The sequence below is a fragment of the Anolis carolinensis genome, chromosome 2, assembly GCF_035594765.1.
Source record: "Anolis carolinensis isolate JA03-04 chromosome 2, rAnoCar3.1.pri, whole genome shotgun sequence".
Lineage (NCBI taxonomy): Eukaryota > Metazoa > Chordata > Lepidosauria > Squamata > Dactyloidae > Anolis > Anolis carolinensis.
The window spans coordinates 57,273,719-57,299,158 of record NC_085842.1 but is presented as its reverse complement, the minus strand read 5'-3'; the positions used below and the strand labels follow the sequence as shown (position 1 = coordinate 57,299,158).

Below are 25,440 nucleotides of genomic sequence, written 5' to 3'. Positions count from 1 at the left end.
ATTTCACTTATCCAACACTCACTTATCCAACGTTCTGGATTATCCAACGCATTTTTGTAGTCAATGTTTTCAATACATCATGATATTTTGGTGCTAAATTTGTAAATACAGTCATGACTACATAGCAGTAATGTGTAATGAACTACTTTTTCTGTCAAATTTGTTGTTTAACATGATGTTTTGGTGCTTAATTTGTAAAATCATAACCTATTTTGATGTTTAATAGGCTTTTTCTTAATCTCTCCTTATTATCCAACATATTCGCTTATCCTACATTCTGCTGGCCCGTTTATGTTGGATAAGTGAGACTCTACTGTATATATATATATATGTGTGTGTGTGTGTGTGTGTGTGTGTGTACACACACACACACATATGCACACATATAATATTTATACACAGATATATATAATAAACACACACACATATATATGCATATACACACAAATAATATATACACATATGCTACATAATATATATACACACATATACATTATACATACATATAGATGTACAGTATGCACGTATAAAATATCTATACACACATATATAACATATAACACATATATACACACACTTATAATATATATACACATATATAATAGATACACACACACACATATATATATACACATACATAATATATATACACATATACACACACACGTGTGTGTGTATATATAATGTGTGTATTGTGTGTAGTGTGTATGTATATATATATATACACACACACACATATATAATACACACATATAGTATATAAACAAACATGTATAATAGATATACTGTACACACATATATATTATGCACACATATTTGTACACACATTATACACACACACCCACATCGCCCCTAACGCCTTCGCCCCCTCCCCTTCTGCAATATGTCCCTTACTTGTTTTCTTTCAGTAGGGACTGAATCGGGGCGTTCCCAATTCCGGAAACTTGGAGGGAAAGTGAGCCCAGCCTGGGGAAGAGGCCACTCCAACACAGGAGGGAGGAGGGAGGAGCCCAGGCGAGCGCTATTCCGGCTTCGACGCGCTTTCCTTCCCAAGTAGCCGCTCCGGGCAGGTAAGAGGACGGGCCCCGCTTCTGTTTCTTTCCCTGCCCGCTCGCTGCTTTCCGTCTCTAGCTCTGTCCCTTCCTTGAAGGGCTCAGCGGCGGCATCTACACTATAGAAGGAGTGCAGCTTGATGCCCGTTTCATTGTTTCTGGCATTCTTTCCACTGCCCGGGTGCTCCCTGAGACTTCTGCAGTTTGAAGTCCAAAATCGTGGAGGGCCAGTGCTTGAGGTCCTCCAGCATTTTGGATTTCTTCCATTCAATAGAGAGGAGCCCCTTCTCCTATTTCCCTTGGCCACGGTACTGTGCCACGGTGGTGATTTTCATACGTTGTTCGTGGGGCTTGCTTCTGCTAAAGACGGTCTCCTTACTTTTCTGCTCCTCCCCATCTTTTTATCCTTGAAAATACCCGCCAGCTAGTCAAGGCTGGGGAATCACATCTGGCCAGAGGTTGCCTAGTCAACTTCATGACTGAGCTGGTCTTAGAGCTGGCATGGGCAGACTTCATCCCTCCAGGTTTTTTGGACTTCAACTCCCAGAAATCCCAGCCAGCTTACCAGCTGTTAGGAATTGTGAGAGTTGAAGACCAAAACATCTGAGGACCGAAGTTTGACCTTTACCTACCTCAATGTATTTATTTATTTATGGTATTTCTACACCGCCTTTCTCCGCAACATGGACTCAAGGTGGCTTACAGCATACCAGCATATAAAATCCATCAAACACATACACATAAACAAGAATAAAACAGTTTCTCTCCATAGAGATGTTCAATGTGTTGTCAAAGGCATTCATGGCCAGAATCACTGGATTGCTGTGAGTTTTCTGGACTGTATGGCCATGTTCCAGAAGCATTCGCTTCTGACATTTCACTCACATCTATGGCAGGCATCCTCAGAGGTTGTGAGGTATTGGAAACTTGTCAACTGGGGTTTATATATCAGTGGAATGTTCAGGGTGAGAGAAAGAACTCTTGTCTGCCTGTGTTGGCCAACTTGATTAGCATTGAATAGCCTGGCAGCTTTAATGCCTGGCTGTTTTCTGCCTGGGGGAATTCTTTGTTGGGAGGTGTTAGCTGGCCCTGATTGTTTCAGCCAAAGCAGAGCGCTTGATGAACCAACCTGGACACAGCATACTATTTGAGAACACGGAAATGTTGGACCACTTGAACAACCACCATGTCAGAGGACATAGAGAAGCCATTGAAATCCACAAGCATGTTGACAATTTCAACAGAAAGGAGAAAACCATGAAAATGAACAAAATCTGTCTACTGATATTAAACTCTAAAATCAGAACAATAAATAAAGAACAACACTCAGAAGATGGGAATTCCAGACAAGAAACAATCAGAGTCAGTTAACACCTCCCAACAAAGGATTCCTTGGGAAGGAAACAGCCAGGCTTTGAAGCTGCCAGGCTATTCAGTGCTAATCAAGGTGTTCAATTGTAACATTCACACTTGTCTCAGGTAGACAAGAGTTCTTCCTCCCACCCTGAACATTCCACAGATATATAAACCCCACTTGGCTAGTTTCCAACACCTCACAACCTTTGAGGATGCCTGCCATAGATGTGGGTGAAACGTCATGAGAAAATGCTAATGAAACATGGCCATACAGCCCAGAAAACTCTCAGCAACCCAATAATAAAACAATAATCAATAAAAGCCATTAAATATGATAAAAGCAATAGCCTCCTCCAGGGGCGGCTCAAGCTATACGCAAACTATGCATTTATGGAAAGTGCAATCCTCTAGGGGGCGCAGTTGAGGTGCCTCCTGTTCAGGGGAGAGAGAGAGAGAGAGAGACGTTAGCCTGCCTCAAAGCCAGCCTGCTTGCTTCCGCTTCTCTCTCTGCTGGGCTTCAGGGCGAGCAGGAGGGGGAAAGCCTCCAACCCTCTCCACTCCCTTGAGCGAGGTGATGATGGAGCTTCTTGCTCTGTAGAGCGGCTGCCTCGGCTCCGGCTTCTGCTCGGTGGGGGACTCTCTTGCAGGCACGTTGTTCCAAGCCCCGCATCAGCAGCTCCCCCCTTTCTTTCCCTTCCCTTCTCTTCCCCATCCCCTCCCCTTCTCCATCTTCCTTCCTTTGATTTCTTCTTGTTGTTACCTCCTTGTCTTCCCTCCTCTTCCCCCTTCCATCTCCCAGGGAGGGAGGAGAACGCAATGTGAGGCCACTTTCCCCACTCCTCTTCTTCCATCCTCACCTGGCTCTGGGTCTTGCCGGCTTCAGGAACCCCAAGAAGGCGGAGGGAAGGCAGAAGAAGTGGGCTTTTGGGGTGGCAGTGGCCCAAAAAATGTAGGGCTGCATAATTATCGGGAGGTTGGTGCAGTATCACGCCAGAGGGAATGCCGACTCACTATTTGCCATGTAACTTTCTGCTCCTGGATGGCCAGTGTCTGTAAACACTATTTTTTTAAAAAAGAGAGAAGTAGTCCTTTTAGGCCTCTGCGTGGGACGTTGTTGTTGCAATCCAAATGGGAGGCCTAGTGAACAGAAAACAAAGAGAGGCATCCTTGGAGGCTGGAATCAGAATGTGTTGGGAAGGCTTTAAACATTATTATTATTACTACATGGAGGCATTTGTTTAGGCAGGGAGACTATCTGGCTGCTATATTCCTACCATGCAGATTAACAAGCAATATATTACAAATGAACAAGAAAAGGAAGAAAGGACTTTTTAAAAAGCCTTTGTAACTGAGAAGGCTGCTCTTGCATTTCCCAAAAGCATCCCACTGTGAGGTCTCAGCACAATCCTTGCATCCTTGCGGCCCTATCTTTTATTTTTCAGTGATTGGGGGAGGGAATACTGCTTGCTTACACTTGAAAATTACCTAGGGCTGGCCCTGGCCTCCTCCCCATGTATGCCCTCCCCCATGTATCAACATTAAATGTAGTGGCCCATTTAGTAGTTTTGGTAGCCAGAGAACTGTTTGGTAGCCTTGGGACTGCTGCTCCTGTTGCTGTTAGTAAAAGATTGGGAATTTTGTTGCCTGGTTTATGTAAGATGCTTAAGCAGCCAACACAACACACTCACCAGGGCGTAAGCCTCCTTGAACTTGAACTCATTGGATAAACTTGGGATAGGAAGTATCTCTCAACCTTGTCTACCTTACAGAGTAACTGAGAAGTTAAAGAGAAGATAAGAACTAGGTACAGCTCCTTTGTACTTTTTAAGGGAAATCAAGATATAAATGCAGCTAATAGATCGATAGCAAATAATCTTATATATACTAACAATATAATTTCCTTATTTAAATGTTTGGAATAGATTTTTAATATTTGAAGTTTTGCAGGGTGGAACAATGCATGAGCCTATGAACATTATCATAGGCTATTCATCATTGTTAATGTTGCCAAATAGGAGCCCCCAGATGGCGTAGTGGACTAAGTGACTTGAAGGTTGGGTTGCTGACCTGAAAGTTGCCAGGTTCGAATCCCACCTGGGGAGAGTGCGGATGAGCTCCCTCTATCAGCTCCAGCTCCATGCGGGGACATGAGAGAAGCCTCCCACAAGGATGGTAAAAATATCAAAACATCCGGGCGTCCCCTGGGCAACGTCCTTGCAGACGGCCAATTCTCTCACTCCAGAAGCAACTCAAGCTGCTCCTGACACACACACAAAAAATGTTGCCAAATGTTTAAATGTTGGAATTGATACTAGGCCCAAATATTTGGAGTTTTATCGTCCAAGACTCCTTTCGCAGTAGACTAATGATAGCGGTATGATTTCACTACCTACTATAGTTTCCCTGTGTAGAAACCCCAAGATTTTACATGAACCAGCTAAAGTGGAACCATAGTGCTACAATTGTGTAGTACAAAAAGGGCCCAAAGCATTGGTTTTGTAACACTTGTGTAGCAATTATAAAGACACAGGATGTTGGTTAACTATGTTATAAAAACTTTTCTTTTCCTGCTACATTATTTGTGAAACAGTTGCAATGTTAGCTTTATTCCTACAACCACTGTCCTGTGCAGTATTTTAATTAACAAACTGGCAAAGCTCCTTGCACTGCAGAGCCAAGAATAAAGGTTTAGGAAGTAGAACATGCTATTTCTCTCCACTCAACCACCCAAGACTCATTGCTTAAGCACTGCAGTGGCTGGTGGAGATCTGGAGGCATTAGAAAGACATCTATTTGACTTTATCACTGTAAGCAAGTGTAGACTGCTGGCATTATTCATGGCCTCCACTAAACTCATGACCATTCATCATTCACTGCACCCTCGCAGTGATGTTGACCAGCTATATTTGCCTAGAAGATCAGGTGGCAGAGGACTCTTACAAGTAAAACAAGCAGTCAAAGAAGAAGAGCATGCCCTGGCAGAATATGTAAAGCAAAGTGAAGAACCTGCTTTGTATGAAGTCAAAAATCAGAAACTCCTCAAAGCACAGCAGACAAAGAATCAGTACAAGAAAATCGCACTACAAACTAGAGCTGACAGCTGGCACAACAAAACATTGCATGGAAGGTTCCTTGACAAAATTGAAGGAAAAGCTGATAAGGAGATCTGGCTATGGCTCACAAATAGGACACTGAAGAAGGAGACAGAAGGCCTGATCCTTGCAGCCCAGGAGCAAGCCATCAGAACAAATGCAATTAAGGCCAAGATCGAAAAATCAGCTGATGACCCAAAATGCAGACTGTGCAAGGAAGCTGACGAAACCATTGATCATATCCTCAGCTGCTGTAAGAAAATCGCACAGACTACAAACAGAGGCACAACTATGTGGCCCAAATGATTCATTGGAATTTATGCCTCAAGTACCATCTCCCAGCAGTAAAGAACTGGTGGGATCACAAACCTGCAAAAATATTGGAAAATGAACACGCAAAGATACTGTGGAATTTCCAAATCCAGACTGACAAAGTTCTGGAACACAACACACCAGACATCACAGATGTGGAAAAGAAAAAGGTTTGGATCATTGATGTTGCCATCCCAGGTGACAGTCGCATTGACGAAAAACAACAGGAAAAACTCAGCCACTATCAGGACATCAGGATTGAACTTCAAAGACTCTGGCAGAAACCAGTGCAGGTGGTCCCGGTGGTGATGGGCACACTGGGTGCCATGCCAAAAGATCTCAGCCAGCATTTGGAAACAATAGACATTGACAAAATTACGATCTGTCAACTGCAAAAGGCCACCCTACTCGGATCTGCGCGCATCATCCGAAAATACATCACACAGTGTTCGACTTGTGATTTTGTGATACGAAATCCAGCATATCTATCTTGTTTGCTGTGTCATAAAAATATAATAATAATAATAACAATAATAATAATAATAGTAATAATAATCTTTTTATTTATTACCCTTCCTCTCCTTATGACTCATGGTGGAGCACAACACAGTTAAAATACATCATCATAATAAGTAAAGGTAAGGTTTCCCCTTGAAATTAAGTCTAGTTGTGTCCGACTCTGGGGGCTGGTGCTCATCTCCAATGCCGAAGAGCTGGCATTGTCTGTTGATGCCTCCTTCGTGCTGGAGCAGTACCTATTTCTATAAAGTACATTAGATTACATGGAATAAAAATTAAATGTATGATAGACATAAAATGCAAATATAAAATTCATAATTAACAACTGGGTAGGCCATCTGGAAGAGATAGCAAGACAAGTCATTAAATTGGCATTAAGGAGGAAGTGATAATGAGAAAAAAACCCCATCTTGTTAATGTCCTTCATGAATTGTGGTGTCCAGAACTGAACACAATATTTCAGGAAACATATGGCCAAGGCATTGTAAAGTGGTATTATTACTTCATTTGATCTAAACACTATACTCCTATTAATGCAGCATAGAATCACGTCTTTTTAAGCTGCTGTATCACAGTGTTGACTCATGTTCAATTTGTGGCCTACTAAGATTTCTAGATCCCTTTCACATGCACTATTGTTAAGCCAGGTGTCACCCATCCTATATCTATGCATTAGGCTTGCTCAAATAATTCGATTTCCCCGTTACCCGTTATTAATTCGTTATTTTCGTTTGTTTTGAAGCAATATAGAACCTTGGTTGTCCACACGTCTGGATATCGCGGTTTCGAATCGCGAGAGGCCGTTTTTTCTTATTTCTTCGTTTTTTTCTTTAAGAAAAAAAAGCTTTTGCAAATCACCCAAACTCCTTTCCTTTTGCCCCTCAGCCAATGGGAGGCTCAGCCAATGGGAGGGGGCGAGGGGGAAGGAGGCCGAGGAGGAGGAGGAAGACGGAGGGGGGAAATGGCCGCCGCCGCCGCCTCGCCTCAGCTCAGGCCTGGAGAGACCGAGAGGGGCCCGGCGGTGAGGAGGAAGAGGCCCGGGATGCGAGGGGGTGTGGGCCAGGCCCGTCCTCGGCTGCTCCCAGGGGCCCAGATTCGCACCCTCCCTCCCCCCAATACAGGTCTCCAGTCCATACCACGCTACATGAACTTGAATGGATACTGTGGTTGTGTTGTCGAAAGCTTTCAGGGCCGGGATCACACTGTTGTGGTATGTATTCCGGGCTCTATGGCCATGTGCCAGAAGCATTCTCTCCTGACGTTTCACCCACATCTGTGGCAGACATAGAGGTTTTGACGTCTGTGCGAAGCTAGGCAAGTGGGGTTTATATATCTGTGGAAGGTCCAGGGTGGGAGAAAGAACTCTTGTCTGTGGGAGGCAAGTGTGAATGTTGCAATTGGTCACCTTGATTAGCATTGAATAGCCTTGCAGCTTCAAAGCCTGGCTGCTTCCTACCTGGGGGAATCCTTTGTTGGGAGGTATTAGCTGGCCCTGATTGTTTCCTGTCTGGAATTCCCATTTTCTGGGTGTTTCTGGGAAGGTAATGGCACTCCATGTAGTCATGCCGGCCACATGACCTTGGAGGTGTCTATGGACAACACTGGCTGTTGGGCTTAGAAATGGAGATGAGCACCAACCCCCAGAGTCAGACATGACTGAACTTAACGTCAAGGGATACCTTTACCTTTACCTACACACACACACACACACACACACACACACACACACACACAAGCAGGGACTATATATATATATATACACAATATATATCACACACACACCAATTTAACAAAGTTTCAGCCACAAAAACAAAGTTTCTGAAGTAGAACAATGACTTTCACAGTAAAGACAACCCAATTTAACAGGAAATAAGACTTTCAAACCAGGAACAGATTTCTGCAATTATTAAAAAATGGTTTATTATAAAAGCTATGAAAATTTGCCAAAAATCAGAGGATAAGGGAAACGTTCCACATTTTGGTGAGCTATCAGTGTTAAATGTGTTCTACCACTATACCAAGTTTGAAGAAGATCACTCAAAAAATGAGGGCGGGAGAGCCCCCTAAGTCCCCCCCCTTGGGCTGTTTTTGGGCCACCGCGCATGCGCGTCCGCCATTAACGAATTAATTTAGAAAATAACGAATTTTCATTAATTTCGAAAAATTTTGGGGGCCAAATTCGTTATTAGCAACAAAAACGAAAAACTGCCCCCTCTAGTTTTGAAACGAGTTTAGAATCAAATTTTTCATGGATCGATCAAGCCTACTATGCATTTCATTTCTTTCTCTCTCTCTCTCTAAATGTTGTACCTTAAATTTCTTACTGTTAAAATTCATTTTGTTAGTCCAGCTCTGTAACCTGTTATGATCACTTTGGATTCTGATCCTGTCTTTTGTGGTTTTAGCTACCCCCTTAACATGGTGGCTTCTAGAAATCTGATTAGCATGCCCTCTATTTCATCACCCAAGTCACAGATAAAAGATATTTGATAGTACTGGGCCCAGGACAAAACTCTGTGCTACCTTACTAGTCAATGTATCTCCAGAATAAAAGGGGGACCCAGCATACTTCCCCCCTACTAGTGGTTCCCAACCTTTTTTTGACCAGGGACCACTTGACAGGAGATCACTTTGACCAGAACCTCTCTCCAACAAAAGAATTATGAATCAGTTTTTGGTCAACTCATTTTGGTTATTTGGGGTGCTGATGAAGAAATTTGCATTAGATAGCCTACCTCAGCACTAGTTTCTGATACAGAACATATGCCATCCAGTAGTCGCCATCTGCTTGCCAACAGGAAACCATATTTAACAATCTAGAGGTGATGTGGTCTATCCAGTGCAATTTTCTGATTCAGCACCTCAAATAACCCCAGTAATTAAAAACGAAGACACCAATAATTTTTTTGTTGGGTTGTGTTATTATCGGTGGATTTTTTTAACGCTCATGTAAAAAAAAAAAAAGAAGAAGGGATGGTGGCGGAGGTTGAAAATAATACAAAAAGCAGAGCACGAGACCCAAGAAACTGTCCCTAATGAATATAACAACAACAACTACTACAACTACAACAATAATAACAACTTTGGGGGATTAAACAGGATCTTACAAAGGGCTGCTTTCCCATTACAACTGATGTGTGGCAATGGGAGATAATAAGAATAAGAATAAGAATAACAAGAAAAATAGTAACTTTGGAGGACTCTCCTCTCTTTCACTCAGCCCACTGCTCCACACCGTGCATGATCCCAATTGCATACTCTGCATTGTCCGTTCAACAAGAAGCAGCAGAGGCAAAAATCAGCAGTGGTTCAGGTGAAGTGCCCAGTGATGCCATCCTAATGTCTCGGTGACCGGTTGCCTCTCTGTATGCTGTAGGTTTCACCCCTACTGTGGACATGATTGAAACACCAGAACCTTTTGCACCTCCTTCCTATGAAGATGTAACAAGTGGTGGCAAGTATATTTATAATGCTGTTTTTTTTTCCAGTCTCCAACCCAAGGGCAAAGTCCAAAAGACACACAAGATTGCCAGATAAACAAATAAATATGTAACAAACACCAAAAACTGATAAGAACAATCAGTCTGATATTTGTAGCAAAGATGAACTTGGCTGTTTTTGTATTCTTCATATGCAGCATCTCGTTCGATAGTTTTTATCTTGTATGTTTAGTTTATCCTATTTACCAAGGAGCCCCCAGATGGCGTAGTGGACTAAGTGACTTGAAGGTTGGGTTGCTGACCTGAAAGCTGCCAGGTTCGAATCCCACCTGGGGAGAGTGTGGATGAGCTCCCTCTATCAGCTCCAGCTCCATGCGGGGACATGAGAGAAGCCTCCCACAAGGATGGTAAAAACATCAAAACATCCGGGTGTCTCCTGGGCAACGTCCTTGCAGACGGCCAATTCTCTCACTCCAGAAGCAACTCCAGTTGCTCCTGACACGAAAAAAAAAAATCCTATTTACCTCTTTATATATTTTCAGGTCTCTTCCATTCTAGTCAATCTATCCTAGCTATAACCTGTAATTGTTTCAGCAAAGGCAAACTGCCAGTTCTGTATATTCTACTCCTACTACTTTTCTCCTAATTAATATACCTTATTTTTTGCTATTCATCAAACTAAATAATGAATGTTGATTGCATTCTGTGCCTTCCCAGTTATTGGTCAGAACCACAGATAAAGTATGTTGCTCCTATTTAGCACGTTGCTCCTCATACCGCAGAGTAAATATATTAATGCTTTTCTTCCTTTGCAGATGGAAATAATTTCCATTCTCCACATAGCATAGATCTTGTACATGAAGGTGAACCACCCACAAGCCAGAGAAACCGGAAGTAAGATGAGAACTGTTCCATTCTCATTTCCCTGTTTATTCTCATTTCTGCCTTAGAGAAAACAAGGCTAAGAGACACAGATGTGTGTGTGTGTGAGAGAGAGAATTGGATTCAACCTTAGAACCAAGGTTTCCCACCCAGTTTTAAATCAGTTCAACCAAAGGATACAAATACTTTCATGACATATAGCTGAACATCAAGTAGGTTTTCTATAACAGTGACGTTGGCAAACAAATGATGCTTCGTTTTACAAAGGGAATCAGAATATATTCTGCAGCTGCAAGCTTAAGAAAATTGCCTTTCCCTCCTCATTCTATTAATAACTTTTACATTAAAGGTCTGAAGTACACATTAGGAATCAGACAAAGTTTATCTCTTAAATTTGTAATCTATTCATTCTAGCTTTGGGGACTACTTTAATAGTGTTTACCATGTTTGGCACTTAGTTGTCCTACTAGAAATATTATGATGATTTGCATTTGTTGATTGTTTGGAATGCATTGGTAGCTACTTTGAGTGTTATAGGGAAACAATGGTTTGATACCATTTCATGAACATGAATAGTATTCAGTGTTCACTTTGCAATTTCAATATACCTGTTACATTCATCAGTATATGGCTTCTAACATGGTTTACCCTTTCATTACTGCTTATTTTCCTCTCCAACTCTAATTGTTTTTCAGTGCCACTGCAATTTCAGAAGATGTTGCCAAAGAGGTGTTTGCTCAGTATGTAGCAAGTCACTGCTGTTACAGCAAAGACCCAGCCAAAGAGATGGTTATTTGCGATTTACGATCATTTGATACATATAGAGTAAGTGACATCAATCCAAATCCTCTCTATGACCACATAGGTCTAATTTTGTAAAAAGTAAAAATAAATTGCAGCTGCTTTGCATGTGACCAGTTTTATTTATTTGGATATCAATTATGCAATATTAGTTTTCACTGCTGATTTTTTAAAAGTGTGCTAACTGACATGGTTTAAGCCTTTTCCTAGTGTTTGGCAAGGAAGGATATCCTACATCAGGAATACCCCTGAAAACCCCCAACCCTTATTTAAAAACAAAGAAGAAAATAGGCCCGAACATAGAGCAATTATTACCCAGAAGCCATTAAGAAAGCTACCTCAAAACATGAAAACATGGGCCCGTCACCTCTAACCCCAGCAACACTTTTTTCATCAGACCACTTCATCACATGGATCTTTGCAAGTGTTTCAGAATGCTTGCAGCACAATTGATCTACAGAGCCCCATGCTGTCCATCACATGATGAGCACTCACTTCTGGTGGGCATAGTACAAAATGTGTAGGGGTGAGCTTGTATGGACTCTGCGTGGGCTTGAGATAGTAATATAGGGTGATCAGGGAAGGCAGAAAAGACTCATTTAAGGATTAAAATCAACAAGGGTGAAGGACATTGATAAAGATCAACTATGTCGCAAGTATCTTAGAACAATTTGCCCAGAACACAGGTGGTTTCCCGTATTTTATTGGAAGTAGCAGGGCCAGCGTGGGGGAAGGCGAATCCCCCTGCTGCCTCTCATCAATGTGATGAGGTCCTTAGAAGTTTCTGATAAGTTTCTGGGCCCAATTCAAGGTGCAGGTTATTACCTATAAAGCCCTAAACTTACTTATCTCCGCAATTGCCTCCTCCCCTATGAACCCACGTGGACCTTGAGATCTTCCAGGGAGGCCCTTCTCTCACTCCCACCTCCGTCTCAGGTGCGGTTGGTGGGGATGAGGGAGATGGTCTTCCCTGTCCACCTTTCATAAGGACCTTAAAATGTGGCTGTTTTGATGTGCCTTCGAATGAATAGTTCCAGTTAGATACTTAACTTGTCACAATTATTGCACTTTATCAATGTACCTCACCCTTGTTGAATTTAATCTTTAAATGAGTCTTTTCTGCCCTCCCTAATTGCCCTATATTACTATCCCGAGCCCATGCAGAGTCTGTACAAGCTCACCCCTACACATTTTGTACTATGCCCAGGTTCTAAGGACTTGATATGTTTTTATGTTGCTTATACTGTTTTATACTGTTTTTACTGTTTTATATTGCTTTTAAATTATGGTTGTGTTTTTGATGTATGTTGATGCTGGGCTTGTCCCCATGTGAGCTGCCCTGAGTCCCCTTGGGGAGATGGGAGTGGGATATAAAAAAAATGAAGTTAGTTAGAATGAGAGCATCTGCATCTAAGCTAAAATTCAGGGCTAGTTCAAAGTACTAGTATTTTGGCCCCAAGGATGTCTATTCTGTCCAGCTCCATCCTGCTGTGGCTCTGCTGGATAGTGAGCCCCTCCTCCTCCTTGGTTGCAATGGAACCTTTGCCAACACCAGCAATGGCACCCAGTGATGGTCAAGAGCTCACAGCAAAGGTAAGGTAACCATCCAGCAGGGCTGAACTGAATCTGCACTGCTCTCCAGAGTTTCATGGAACTCAGTGACAGGAGGGTGATACAATTCTGCTGCTGGGGGCAGGGAAAAGAAGATGGTGGTGCTAAGCTGTGTGACTGGCGGACCACTTCAGATTAGAACCAGTGCATTTGTCCATACCTATCCTGAACGGAGGGGCTACTCCCAAGTTTCACAACTTTGTGTAATGTTGGATAAAAGCAGAATAACCCAGTATACTCCTATGAACCAGAAGTGTCTGTATGTCGTTTGGACACCCAGGAATGATTTTTGGTCCATCTGGGGTTTGAGGTCAGTACAGACCTCAAACCCCAGTATCAAAATTTCAATAGGAGTTGACTTTACATAATTATATTGGACAGCTTCACAGAGGCTCAGAAAATTGATAGAGGCTCAGAAATTGAAGTGTGTGGGCACACAGTGTGTATATTCCATGTGTCTATAGATGATAGAATCATAGGGAAAAAATAGTCCCTGGCCCATGTGCAGTGTGTAAGGTGCTATTTGGAGAGTAGATATGGACCACTCTGTGCACTTTATGTGTATAGGGTGGTCCATATCTACCCTACACACATAGATTTGTGCTTGCACATACACACAGACAGATGCAGTTTTGTAATGTAGGAAATTATTTAATTTTCACTCATAATTTTATGGCAGTAACTTTCTGGCAGTTCCAACAAAATATTGTAGATGACAGTACACTTCATAAGAAATTATTGTCATCCAGATTACATTTCCTTGTTAACAGTTAGAAAAATCCCTAATCTCTTTTTCTTATTCTGATTCAATCCTATTCCATGTTCTAATGTTTCAAAATGTTTTCCTAGTATCGTTTGGAGACTTTCAGTGAATCAAGTTCTTGTAAATGGAAATCAGTACCTTATCGAGGTGAGTGCTATTATACTATTTCAGAATATATGTTTTTCTCATAATTTGAACATGAGAGCGAATAATTATTTCTGTGTTAATCTGCAATAATCAGCCAGCAATAGAAATGACACTAAAAATGGATAGGGCATATGCTATATCATTTCAATACAGAGATGCCTATTCCTCAAAGTCATCTTGCATTCAAAGATGTTTTCCAGGCCTTTTGTTTCCCTATGATTTTTGTCCTCAACAGATTGGTGGTGGTTCTAGCTCCAAGGTTTACTGTTTTTCTGGCTCCTGTTATTATTATCTTTTGAATATTTGTTAGGCAGATGGGAGATAATTTTCTACCCTCTAAGCTTTGGACCTTCTTGCCAAGGCATGGGGAGGGGAGGCATGTAGCTACTTCTCTATTGTGTTGTCCACATGCAAAAAAATTTCTTCTCTCAATAGGACATTGGCATCTAAACTGGGTTATAGCTAAAAGCTGTTTCTTTTTATTGCTGTAATATTAATTTCCTTTGATAACACTGTGCAACAAAATTTGAAAAAAATAATTATGTTCCTGGGTTGAAAGTGTTATTTCCTGTTTAATTTCCTGTTATTTTAAAAGTAGTTGTTATATTCCAAAAACTTTTTCAGAAACAAAAATCATGTTACATGCCTCTTAAGTTCCAGCACTGTAATAGAGAGCAGCTATGTCTAAAATAAAATATTGTGTATTTACATGTCTTGTCAAGAGCCTTTCTTTGGAACTATCATAGCAGAATTCTCCTATTCTATTCTCCTATTTTCAGTAAAGAAAATTGTGGTTCCCAGGAGGGATGATCTCATTGCAGGGAATATGCATTTATTTAAGCATATCATTTTTTCTGAGCTGGATAAGATTGTAGGAATTCTGAAACTTTTTCTTGTGTTAAAAATGTGCCAAACAGCAAAAAAGGAAGAGGAGGGGAAGGGGAGGGGAGGAGACCACTGTGATTTTTTAAATGCAATTCAGGAAAAATATAGCAATTTTTTTGCCCCCAACGTTTATAACTTTTGCAAAAATTCCTGAAATATCATTTTTTTTACAAAACTAGAATATTTTAATCTTATTTTTCTGTCCCTTTGGCAGAAAATTTACAAGTAACCTTTACTAAAGTTATAAAACATTGAGCAACATGTGTTCATTGTTGATGCATTTAGTAAAGAGCACTCTGGCTGATGAGATATGAGAAATGTCACTAAATCAAATTCTGTCTTTTTCTGTCTCTCAGGTGAACCTGTTGACCCCAGTCTGCAGGCCCATGCTCCTTACCCTTGGGATGTCCAAGTGGAGGTTTCTCCCATGTTTAAAGACCAGAAAAAGAAAGTCAAGGTGCCCCATACATCATCAGTAAAGGTAATGAACGAAAACATGGGAGAAATTTTCTTTATCTGTGCAGGTGAAATGGCTTGATTTCTCTAAGAAGTAAATTGGGATTAACTTTAAGATGAAGAAGTTAGTGTCACAACAGGGTCAGCATTTCTGTAGTTTAGAAGACGTTTCCCCTTGTCTTTCTTTCTTAATGTCACATACATAATAATAGTGAAAAAGATTGCAGGAGTGGCAGTACATAGCTCTTGAAAATTAGAACTGGAGAAAAGGCAAAATGAATTTGAAAGACAATAACCTTAATTTTTTTAAAAAAGAGAAATCTATACTGAAATATTTGATGTACTGCATATAATCATGTAGATCTTGAGGGTAGGTTTAGACACCAAAATTATAAGTTGACGGTCATTCTACAGAAAGGGAAAGGGTCTGCTGCTCTTGGCTACTGCTGCTGTGGTTATCCTGCCCAGGCATTCAAACATCCAGAGGTGCCATTGAGGTGAGGAGAATTAAGAAAGTCACCTTTCACCAACCTACTCAGAGGCCATTCATTTTTTGGATAATAATTAAAATACAGTACTAACATTGGCCCATGGAAAAGTCAATCCAGGTTTTGGGTCATTTTTTTCTAATCTTGTCCATGAGCATATGTAATATGGTTATTAATCTCAGCTAGAGTATGCACACTAAATCAATGAACATTTGCTACGTCAGCACTTACATAGGTTGTATTCAGTGGGCATAATCTATCCAGAAATAAAAAAGTAGATTCAGTCAATTCACTTCTATAATTAATGTTGTAATTATCCAGTGTATAAATATACATTTTATATTTATAGGTTTAGTGGTGATGTTATTATAAGTGTTTTGGAGAGTTGTATACCTAGTTTTGCTAATACATATAAAAACAGATGAATCAGTTTTGATATAATTCTTTCTTTGATATAAGGAGTGTCCACAATGCAGAGGTCAGGGTGACACTTCTTGCAGTAGCTGTGGTGGATCTGGATTGGTGAGTAGTGGTGTATTAGGCAGAGATGTATTTCTACACTCATTTTATTTTCCAAGGAATGGACAAATAATTTTAGCCACTTCCAAACCTCTGCAAGAATGCCCTTGGCATGTTTTCAAAGACTGTTTTCAATACAGGATTTATTCTGCACAATATTTATGTATGGTTGTTTGGTGCAGAAAGCAGCACCTTCCAAACAGAAAATATTTCTGTGGAAATATATTTTTCCATTGTGATTAAAGCTTTGGCTTGATCAAGATATCTCTTAGCTCATGAACCTGTTCTTCTGGGTCAGAAGAGCAGTATGCCCAGTATTGAGTTTTTGGCTATTAGACCTATGAAGGAAGTTTTAGCTTGGTAATAAAGCCTCTGTGTACATGAAAGAGACTCCAGGTTCAGCCTCTGGTATGTCTAGAGCAGTGGTTCTCAACCTGGGGTCCCCAGATGTTTTTGGCCTTCAACTCCTAAAAATCCTTACAGCTGGTAAACTTGCTGGGATTTCAGGGAGTTGTAGGCCAAAAACATCTGGGGACCCCAGATTGAGAACCACTGGCCTAGAGAATGGATAGAAGAGAACTTACAATGCCCTTTTAATTTTTACCAGGACAAGATGGTGTTCAGAACTTTTGATAACCAACATCAGCTCTGTTAAATAAGTTGGAAGAAGAAAAACCTTTCATTCAAAAGAGGGGCAGGGACCTCAGTTTGATATTCAAAATGTCTTCCTTAGTTTCTTATAAGCAGGACCCTTAATATCCGGAGATCAGATGATGCATTAGCGAAAGTGTGTACCTAGAGAAACTGTGAGGCAGGTTTGCTCTTCCACATGTTTGCTTCTGTAGGCAGCCACACTAACACTTTAACATATTACACCAGAATGTGTAGTCTAGAATTCTTTCTTTTGTCGTGATGTTGCCTAAAGCCTGTGGACTTGCGGTGAATCTACACTGTAAAATTTATGTAGTTTGACATCACTTTAAATGTCATGGCTCAATTCTGTGGAATAGTTTTTTGTGAAGTTTAAAATGAACAGTTAAACACATAGCTAATATCCAAACACTCCCATACCAGATGCTAATAGAAATAAGATTATTACATTTGGCTATTTTTATTAAAGCCACTAGTAACAAGAAAAACCCTTTATGAGAGATAGCTTTGTTTCCATCTGTAAAGATTTTTAAAATAGTTTGTTCTGGGTTCGGAATTTAAGTAGATTTCATTATCTGCTTTGTTTTCCATCTAACATTTTTTCAGGTAACTGATACCTCTGGAGAAGATACTATGTTCACGTATGTATCCCCTCCAACAAATGATTTTGTACGACCAGTTGTCTTTATATATTGTACATTCTAAATATGTGGAAGTGTTTTTGTGATGTGCCTTCAAGTTGACTCCAAGGTGCAATATAATAATAATAATAATAATAATAATAATAATAATAATAATAATAATAATAGCAACTTTATTCTTATATCCCATCATCATCTCCCTGAAGGGGCTCAGGGCAGTTTTCACATGGCACAAAAGTGCCTAAAAACAGAGAATAAAATAAAACACAGTATAAAATGCAATAAGATTAAACAATAAGCACATAAAACAACCATTTAAACTCAATTAAAAACAATGCAAATCTGGCGGTAAGCTACTGTAAATATGACCAGGCTGTAAACAATGGGCGAGGGAATGGGATACGTGCAAAGGTGTGGGATAAGTGCCATGGGATAAGTGCAAGGGAATGGGATAAGTGCCATGGGATGAGGGCATGGAATATAGTGCAATACTCCATAACAATTGTGTAAAACACCTAGGGGCTAAGCATTCTCAAAAGCTTGTTTAAACATCCAGATCTTCAAGTACTTATGGAAGGCGGACAGTATGGGGGCTTGCCTTATCTCCCTGGGGAAGGTGTTCCAAAGCCAGGGGGCCACCACCAAGAAGGCCCTCTCCCTCGTCCTCACCAACTGCACTTGGGACAATGGCGGGACTGAGAGAAGGACCTCCCTGGCAGGTCTTAGAATCTGCACTGGTTCATAGTGGGGATGTGATCACGAAGATAGACAGGACCTGAACCATTTAGGGTAATTAATAACCTCCACTTTGAATTGGGACCAGAAACCTATCGGCAGCCAATGGAGCTGCTTTAGAAGGGACATCGTGTGCTCCCTATAGTTAACTCCAGTTAGTAGCCTGGCTGCCAATCTGTGTACCAGTTGCAGTTTCCGAGCCATCTTCAAAGGCAGCCCCATGTTGAGTGCATTGCAGTAATCCAGTCTAGATGTAACTAAAGCATGGACCACTGTGGCCAAGTCAGGCTTTTCAAGATATGGTCGCCGGTGGTGCACAAGCTTTAATTGTGCAAAGGCCCTCCCAGAAACCACCAACACTTGAGCTTCAAGCATTAGCTCTGAATTCTAGAGGACCCCCAGATTGTGGACCCGTCTTCTCAGGGGGAATGTAACCCCATCGATCACAGGGTACCACCCTATACCGCAATTGGCCTCGCGGCTGACCAGGAGGACCTCAGTCTTGTCTGGATTAAGCTTCAGCTTGTTAGCCTTCATCCAGTCTATCACAGCTGCTAACACTGGTCCAGGATTCAGGGAGCTTCCTTGGATTTCAGTGGAAAGGAGTAGTAGAGTTGTGTGTCATCTGTGTACAGATGACATCTAACTCCAAAACTCTGGATGGCTTCACCCAGCAGTTCCATGTAGATGTTAAAAAGCATGGGAGATAGAATGGAATTTGAGGGGCCCCACAGATCAATGGTCAGGGATTCGAGCAGGTGTCTCCCAGCTTTACCATTTGGGTATGATCCTCCAGGAAGGAGTGGAGCCACTGCAATGCAATGTCCCCAAGACCCATTCTGGAGAGCGTTCGTAGAAGGATACCCTGGCTGATGGTATCAAAAGCCGCTGAGATATCCAAGAGTACCAACAAGGACACACTCCCGCTGTCTAGCTCTCTGCAGAAATCATCCACTAAGGATAATCTGTTACTCTTGTTAGAGAAGATGTCATAGTTGGAAATTTTTTCTTTTACTTCACTTCCTTCCTATATTAAAGAATATGTATAGCAATACTCTTTTCCCCTCTATGTCTTTGATGATACAATAGACTCATGCGTAGAACTATTTAACTAACATTGCTCCATAATTTACATATTATATTCTGTGATATTTCCCATGTTTCCCTTCTTTTTCCCTTTTTTAATAGTTTATTTGAGTTATTTTTTTCCTCTTTTTTGGAAAACAAAAAAATGTTGGTGCTTCTATTGCAATTGAGAGTACTCCATGCAATCTTTTCACATCAAATTCACTAAGCTTCCTGCAAAACTTTGTTCTGCGAGTTCCTCTAATATCCTTCCTCTTTAAGATGGCAGTTTTTCAGCTGCTTCCTCTCTATTTGATGCCTGTCTATATTTGTGTTTTCATAATTTCTGTTTACAGAGTTGAAAAACATAATTAGAAGTGCTCTGGTCGGGGTTTGTCTTTGTATTCAAATCTCACAATGTTGCTATTTTTATAGGTATCGCCAGTGGTGGGTTTCTTGGAAAATGCCATAAATGAAGTCTCTCTGGTTGCTATTGAAGAACACCGAGCTCAGTTTATGACGCCAATACCAGAAGATGTGAGTTCAGCAAAGACTACATCTCTGCATTGCCTTGATACTCAGTGAAATTCCTCCTGGTTTTTGGTCTGAAATAAAATAAGTATTTATTTATTATTTTTAAATGTATTTATACTCTGCTTTTCTCTGCCAAAGGAGACTCAAAGCAGCTAACAATATGTGAATTAAAACATCACCCATGCAAACATTAAAATAAGATTAAGTACATCTGATAGGCCAGGTGTACCATGACTTTTCCCAACAGAAGCAGGAGTAACTTCCTTTCATGTATTTTGGAATCTAGCTATGCTGCAGCACATGAATACTATAGCTGGTCATTGCTTTTTAGGGATTAGTCATGGTTTGTGTCTGCATCATGTAGCCATCTTTAACAGCCTAACTTTGTTCATAGGTCTCAAATTTAATTCATGTCCCTATTTTATAAATCAAGGTGTGAAGAAATAAGCCCACTTTTTTGTGGTCCAGCCCAGTTTCTCAAATGGATTTCTAGGGCGAAATGTCTTTTTTCTTTTTTTTTGGCCTTTGAGTCCACTTTTTTCCTGATCCTAGTAGAAGGATTTGGGATGTGGTAGTCTCTGTAAAGAGTAGTGGCAGATGGGAAAGACTTTTGCTCCCACCTTTCTCTGGAGGCCCTTAAAGGGCAGCCCCAGTTTCCTGTGGGCTGAGATATATGGGGATGAGGGAAGTATTCTTTACATATTCTTTTTATTTACAAATATAATTTCAATACATAAAACTGCATTTCGGATGTAATTACACAAAACAAACTACGACCTACAGATGAAACTAGCAAACAACATTATTAACACTATAAATAGGGGTTTTTCATGAAACAAATCCATAAATTTTTTCTCAAATTTAATCTTCTGAAGCTATTAAAATATTATGAAAGAACTCGCAAGGATATTTTTAATTTAATTTAATTTAATTTCATTAATCACTGGATTTTACTGGTTAACACCTTGCTGCTTTCCAAGATGGAAAGTTTTAGCAAATTTGGCCATAATTTGCTTCCTTTTCCTGTGGTAGCATACAACCTTGGGCTTATCAGCTCATAAGTAAACTTTTTTTCACTGTTTTTTCACAGTTAAAAATAAGGAAGTAATATATCCAATTGATATATTAAGGAAATACATGGGAAATAAATAGGAAAAATAAACTCATATTTTATATTACATAGAGAATATTTTTGTAAATATTTGGTAAAACTATGTGAGGAATATGTTGTAAATAATGATACATTCAGCTGTATTTCCTATTTTCCCGATACAAGCAATTCCCACGTCTTCTGTAGGTTCTGTAGGTTTGTTCTTAAGCTTAATTTTTTTGTAAGACATAACAGGTGCATTTTTAGTGTAACTCGAGCCAAAAAATAAATATTTTTAAGCTTTGGATAACACAGGGAGGGTTAACACCCATGTGGGGTTTGTTTTACTGTCTCTTTCTGTCTCTGTGATAATTGGATTTTGAAAAATTGGTTTGTTGTGGAAACAAGGATTGGAGAGAAAGCTTTTCCCCATGACAACTCTTCAGGAGTGAATTTCCCTGAGTTTCCCAGTTCTTAACTGTGAGTAGTTTATAAGTTGGATGTTTGAAACTCAGGGACTGCCTGTATATGAAAACTTTTGGGACATCGTATAGTTCTTTTAGTTTAATTGAGCCATCTATCATTCAGATAAAAGTATTTGCCCCATTGTTGTACACATGTCGGCACTGGAAGTTTAAGCATTCCCATCAGTTGGAGAGCTTCCTTAGGTAAAAATTTGCAAGTTTAAGAAGGTTGGATGGGTGCTTCTGTCAGTACCAGCAACTAGATGCAATAGAGCTCAATGGTCCTTTTGCCCATTCCCTCCATTTCTATATCAGGAACAGAAATCAGACAATATGTCAGGATTCCAGAAACATTAAGCATACATCTTCTCACCCTTACATGCCAAGGGGCAATTCATACCAGTTGGTGGCAAACTTATCAGCAAACATCACGAGTAGCACAGGTCCTTCATCAAAGCCGACAGGGGACTCAGCCACATGGTTCCATTTCCAGCCTGTAAATCCAAGGAGAGTGTTTTTTTGTGGGAGTGAAAGGGGTGATTTGGGAGTACCCCAATCACATAAAACACCGGGTTTGCCAAGCCGCTATGAGCACCACTCGGAGACCAAAGAGTTGAGGACAAAACACCTTTATTAGGTAGCTACCGACAGACAATAGCAACACGGCAGTGAAGCTGGCAAAAATTGTCTGCCCCGAGCTAATCAGCTCAGGGGCTTTTATAACCCACTTGTTTATCACATTTCGGTTCCTTAGAAAAACCACCAGTACAGTTTGTGGTGAGCAGGCACATCCTGACATGTAAACAACTCCAGGATGTAGCCCACCACAAACGGTAGAACATTGCAACAGTTTATGCAAAAGTACATGTATTTCATACATTTCTCAGAATCGGCTAACCACTAGCTTAACCACAACTGATTCTTGCTAAACATAGAGGACACATGCTATCTTGTCATAAGACAGCAAGTTGCAATTTTTATCTTTATTATAGAAAAGAGACTGATCCCTGGTTTCAAGCAGACAGGCATTCTAAAATGGAGTCACTCTGGTTCAGTGACCCCTTCAGGAGGAAGACTTGGGTGTGAGCGCACATTCCTAAGCACAGCTGTATAGCTAATACTCAATGTGAGTAAGGGCACTAAAGATGGTGCACCCCATTCTGAATTGTATTATGTTGATAGGTATATCCTTCAGATTATGGAATTGCTACCTGGAATGCTATTGAAAATCCTCAAGCTCAGTTTCCTCCCACAGTGCGCATCCGGAGGCAGGTTAGTGTCCTCAAAATTGATGAGGTATGTTCTAAAATTGGGGATGGTCTACAATTTTGTGGGGACTTGTCTTTTGTGAGAAACTATGTGTTCCATGCAGAGATACTGAGAATAAATCCTGCTATACGTTTTGTGGAAAATGTATGTGCTTAGCTAGAAGCTGAATGAAGTACAGTATAGTTAATCAAGGAAATAAAGTTAGACTGTTGATGTATGAGAGATATCAGGTATAGTACTGTTTAGACATATGTTCTTAACATAGCATTATTTTGAGTGTGTTCATCTTTTATTCTATACAAGCAAATCAACATAAATCCACATGGATAATTTGACCTCATATATACATTGGGAGTAGGTTTTGGGACCAAAATTTTGGATTTTGATATAGTTTCTGAGTAAGTTGAAGGTCATTCTCTGGAAACTAAAAAAGCACCAATGCTGCTTCAGAAACATGTTGCCATTTCCATGCCCAGGCATTCAAAAAGGACATGGTGAAGAGAGTAAAAGGGGGTTGCTGCTTTTTCAAGCTTCTCCCAGAACAGTCTAAGCTGTTTTTGCCAGGGAAGGGAATGGTTTCATATATAAGAGTTAAGGCACAGTACTTCTACATTTCGCCATGGCTATAAAGCAGTGTTCCCCAACCTTTTTTTGATGAGGGCTCACTTGACCAGGGACCACTTTGACCAGGGACCACTCTCCAGTATTAGTACCAAAAGGGTTACGAATTGGTTTTTGGTCAACTTTAGTTTCGGTTTGGTTATTTGGGGTGCTGATTCAGAAAATTGTATTGGATAGACCAAATCAGCTCTAGTTTTTGATACAGAACATATGCCATCCAGTAGTCACCATCTGCTCGCCCACAGAAAACCATATTTAATAATCCAGGGCTGATTTTCCCCGCATGTCTCGTGGACCTTATTTTAGGTCTTGTGGTCTACCAGTGGGCCACAGGTTGGGAACCACTGCTATAAATGTTGTATATTATTCTCATTACATTATTACAAGTAGGCCAATAGAATAATTAGCGCATAATGTTCTGAATGTATTTGAATTCAACACTTAAACCAAACTGATTGAAGCAGATACCATTCATGATATTTATGAAACAAATTGCCCAAGCTCATCTGGAGGCAGTTGAAACCCGGTCAGAAGGCTCTGTAGTGACACTTATGTCTTAAGCTCTGTAACGGTTAAGACACTGGTGAAGCTGTTCTATAAGAGCAAATATAGACAACTTTGGTCTGGAACTCCCTCACCTTTAGCTTTTTTTGGCTAAGACTGGTGTGTGCTGCATTTCAACAATTTCTGGTAGGCCATTGCAAGTATAAGATAAGATTTGAGGCATGGTTGTGGCTGGGGAATCTGACCTGTTCAGAAGCCCCATTAATTCAATAATACTAACTTGGAAGTATGTCTTACGGAATTCAGGGCGCTTCCACACATATATAAAACCTGCGACAAAACAGGTTAAAGTGACCCACTTTGGTGTGGGTTCTTTTTTTTTTAATTTTTTTTATTTATTTATACTTAAAACTTATACATTCTTAAACAAATTTGCAATACAGAGTTATGTATATCAAGCTCATATAGTATTTTCACTCTCTATATTACATATATTATTTACCTTTTATTACCCCTCACCTAGTGGTATCCCTTCACCCCAGACCAGCCAATTACAATATTTATTTCCAAAATTCAATTGTTTCTTTTACAGGTTTTTTCCCCTTACCTTCTACATATACAAACTCTATAAATTTTCCCCATATCTTCCCAAAATCATCCTTTTTTAATATCCCTCTTTTAATTTTAATCTTACATGTCAATTTATCATTTATCGCAATATCCCAAATCTCCTTATACCATTCTTCCAATTGGCACTCCTCACTACCTTTCCATTTTTTGGCTATTAACAATCTTGCTGCTGTTAGCAAATTGGCGATTAGTTCCTTTAACTCTTTTGATACTTGAATATTATCCATAAATGACAACAGTGCTATTTCAGGCGTTCCTATTATTTCTGTTTTGGTGATTCCCTTTATTTCTTTAAAAACGTTCTCCCAAAATTTTTGAACATATTTACAGGACCACCACATATGTATATAAATATGTACCATTTTCCTGGCAGCCCCTCCAGCACTGCTTAGAGTATTTCTTATCAATTTGATTTAATCTAATTGGTGTGAGGTACCATCTCCAAACCACTTTATAATAATTCTCTTTTATTCTTATAGACATGTTTTTTAATATACGCATATTCCACATTTCTTTCCAGATTTGAGGGTGTATTTCCTTATTGCAATCTAACTCCCACATTTCCTGCTCCTGCTCTTTATCTATTAGCAATTTGTAAATATCACTTGTTATACCTTTGGTTCTTTCTTTTCCTTCCCTTCCCCCCCTTTGACTAATCATCTTCTCAAATTTTGTAAGTTCTCTATCTCCCTTATATTTCTTTCTTATTTCCCTTGCCCATCTTTCCAATTGTAGAACTTTATACCACCCAATACTCCCTGATAGTTGATTCCTTATTTCCCCTAGATTTTTCATTTTTGATTCCCAATCCTTTAATTTCATCATTCCCTTTTCTTTAAATGTTCTTTCTAACTCCCTTTTGAGATTCATTGGGAATTTTTTTGTAATTAACACCGGTGTTAATGGGGAGATT

The 25,440-nt window shown here is 40.1% G+C and overlaps 1 protein-coding gene across 3 annotated transcripts; it reads left to right on the top strand.

Moving 5' to 3' along the window:
* The first annotated feature begins 966 nt into the window (after window positions 1–966).
* LOC103280493 (protein SSUH2 homolog) lies at window positions 967–22,775 on the top strand. Of its 3 annotated transcripts, XM_062969753.1 has the most exons (10): window positions 967–1,070; window positions 9,552–9,785; window positions 10,587–10,665; window positions 11,349–11,478; window positions 13,915–13,975; window positions 15,217–15,341; window positions 16,264–16,326; window positions 17,581–17,615; window positions 19,851–19,952; window positions 22,686–22,775. In XM_062969753.1, exons 2-9 carry the CDS (start codon window positions 9,728–9,730, stop codon window positions 19,885–19,887), a joined length of 588 nt encoding a protein of 195 aa, XP_062825823.1. In that variant the 5' UTR covers window positions 967–1,070; window positions 9,552–9,727; the 3' UTR covers window positions 19,888–19,952; window positions 22,686–22,775. The 3 variants fall into 3 exon arrangements, with proteins under 3 accessions (XP_062825823.1, XP_062825821.1, XP_062825822.1); XM_062969751.1 differs by lacking the exons at window positions 17,581–17,615; window positions 19,851–19,952; window positions 22,686–22,775 and having other exon boundaries at window positions 16,264–17,572; XM_062969752.1 differs by lacking the exons at window positions 17,581–17,615; window positions 19,851–19,952; window positions 22,686–22,775 and having other exon boundaries at window positions 983–1,070; window positions 9,708–9,785; window positions 16,264–17,572.
* Window positions 22,776–25,440: the final 2,665 nt, after the last annotated feature.

Excerpts from the sequence above, each read along its gene's own strand:
- LOC103280493 (XM_062969751.1), top strand. The coding sequence starts at position 9,728 with ATGATTGAAACACCAGAACCTTTTGCACCTCCTTCCTATGAAGATGTA. Across the intron at positions 11,479-13,914 it reads GATCATTTGATACATATAGA|TATCGTTTGGAGACTTTCAG; the intron begins GTAAGTGACATC and ends ATGTTTTCCTAG. Across the intron at positions 15,342-16,263 it reads CCCATACATCATCAGTAAAG|GAGTGTCCACAATGCAGAGG; the intron begins GTAATGAACGAA and ends CTTTGATATAAG.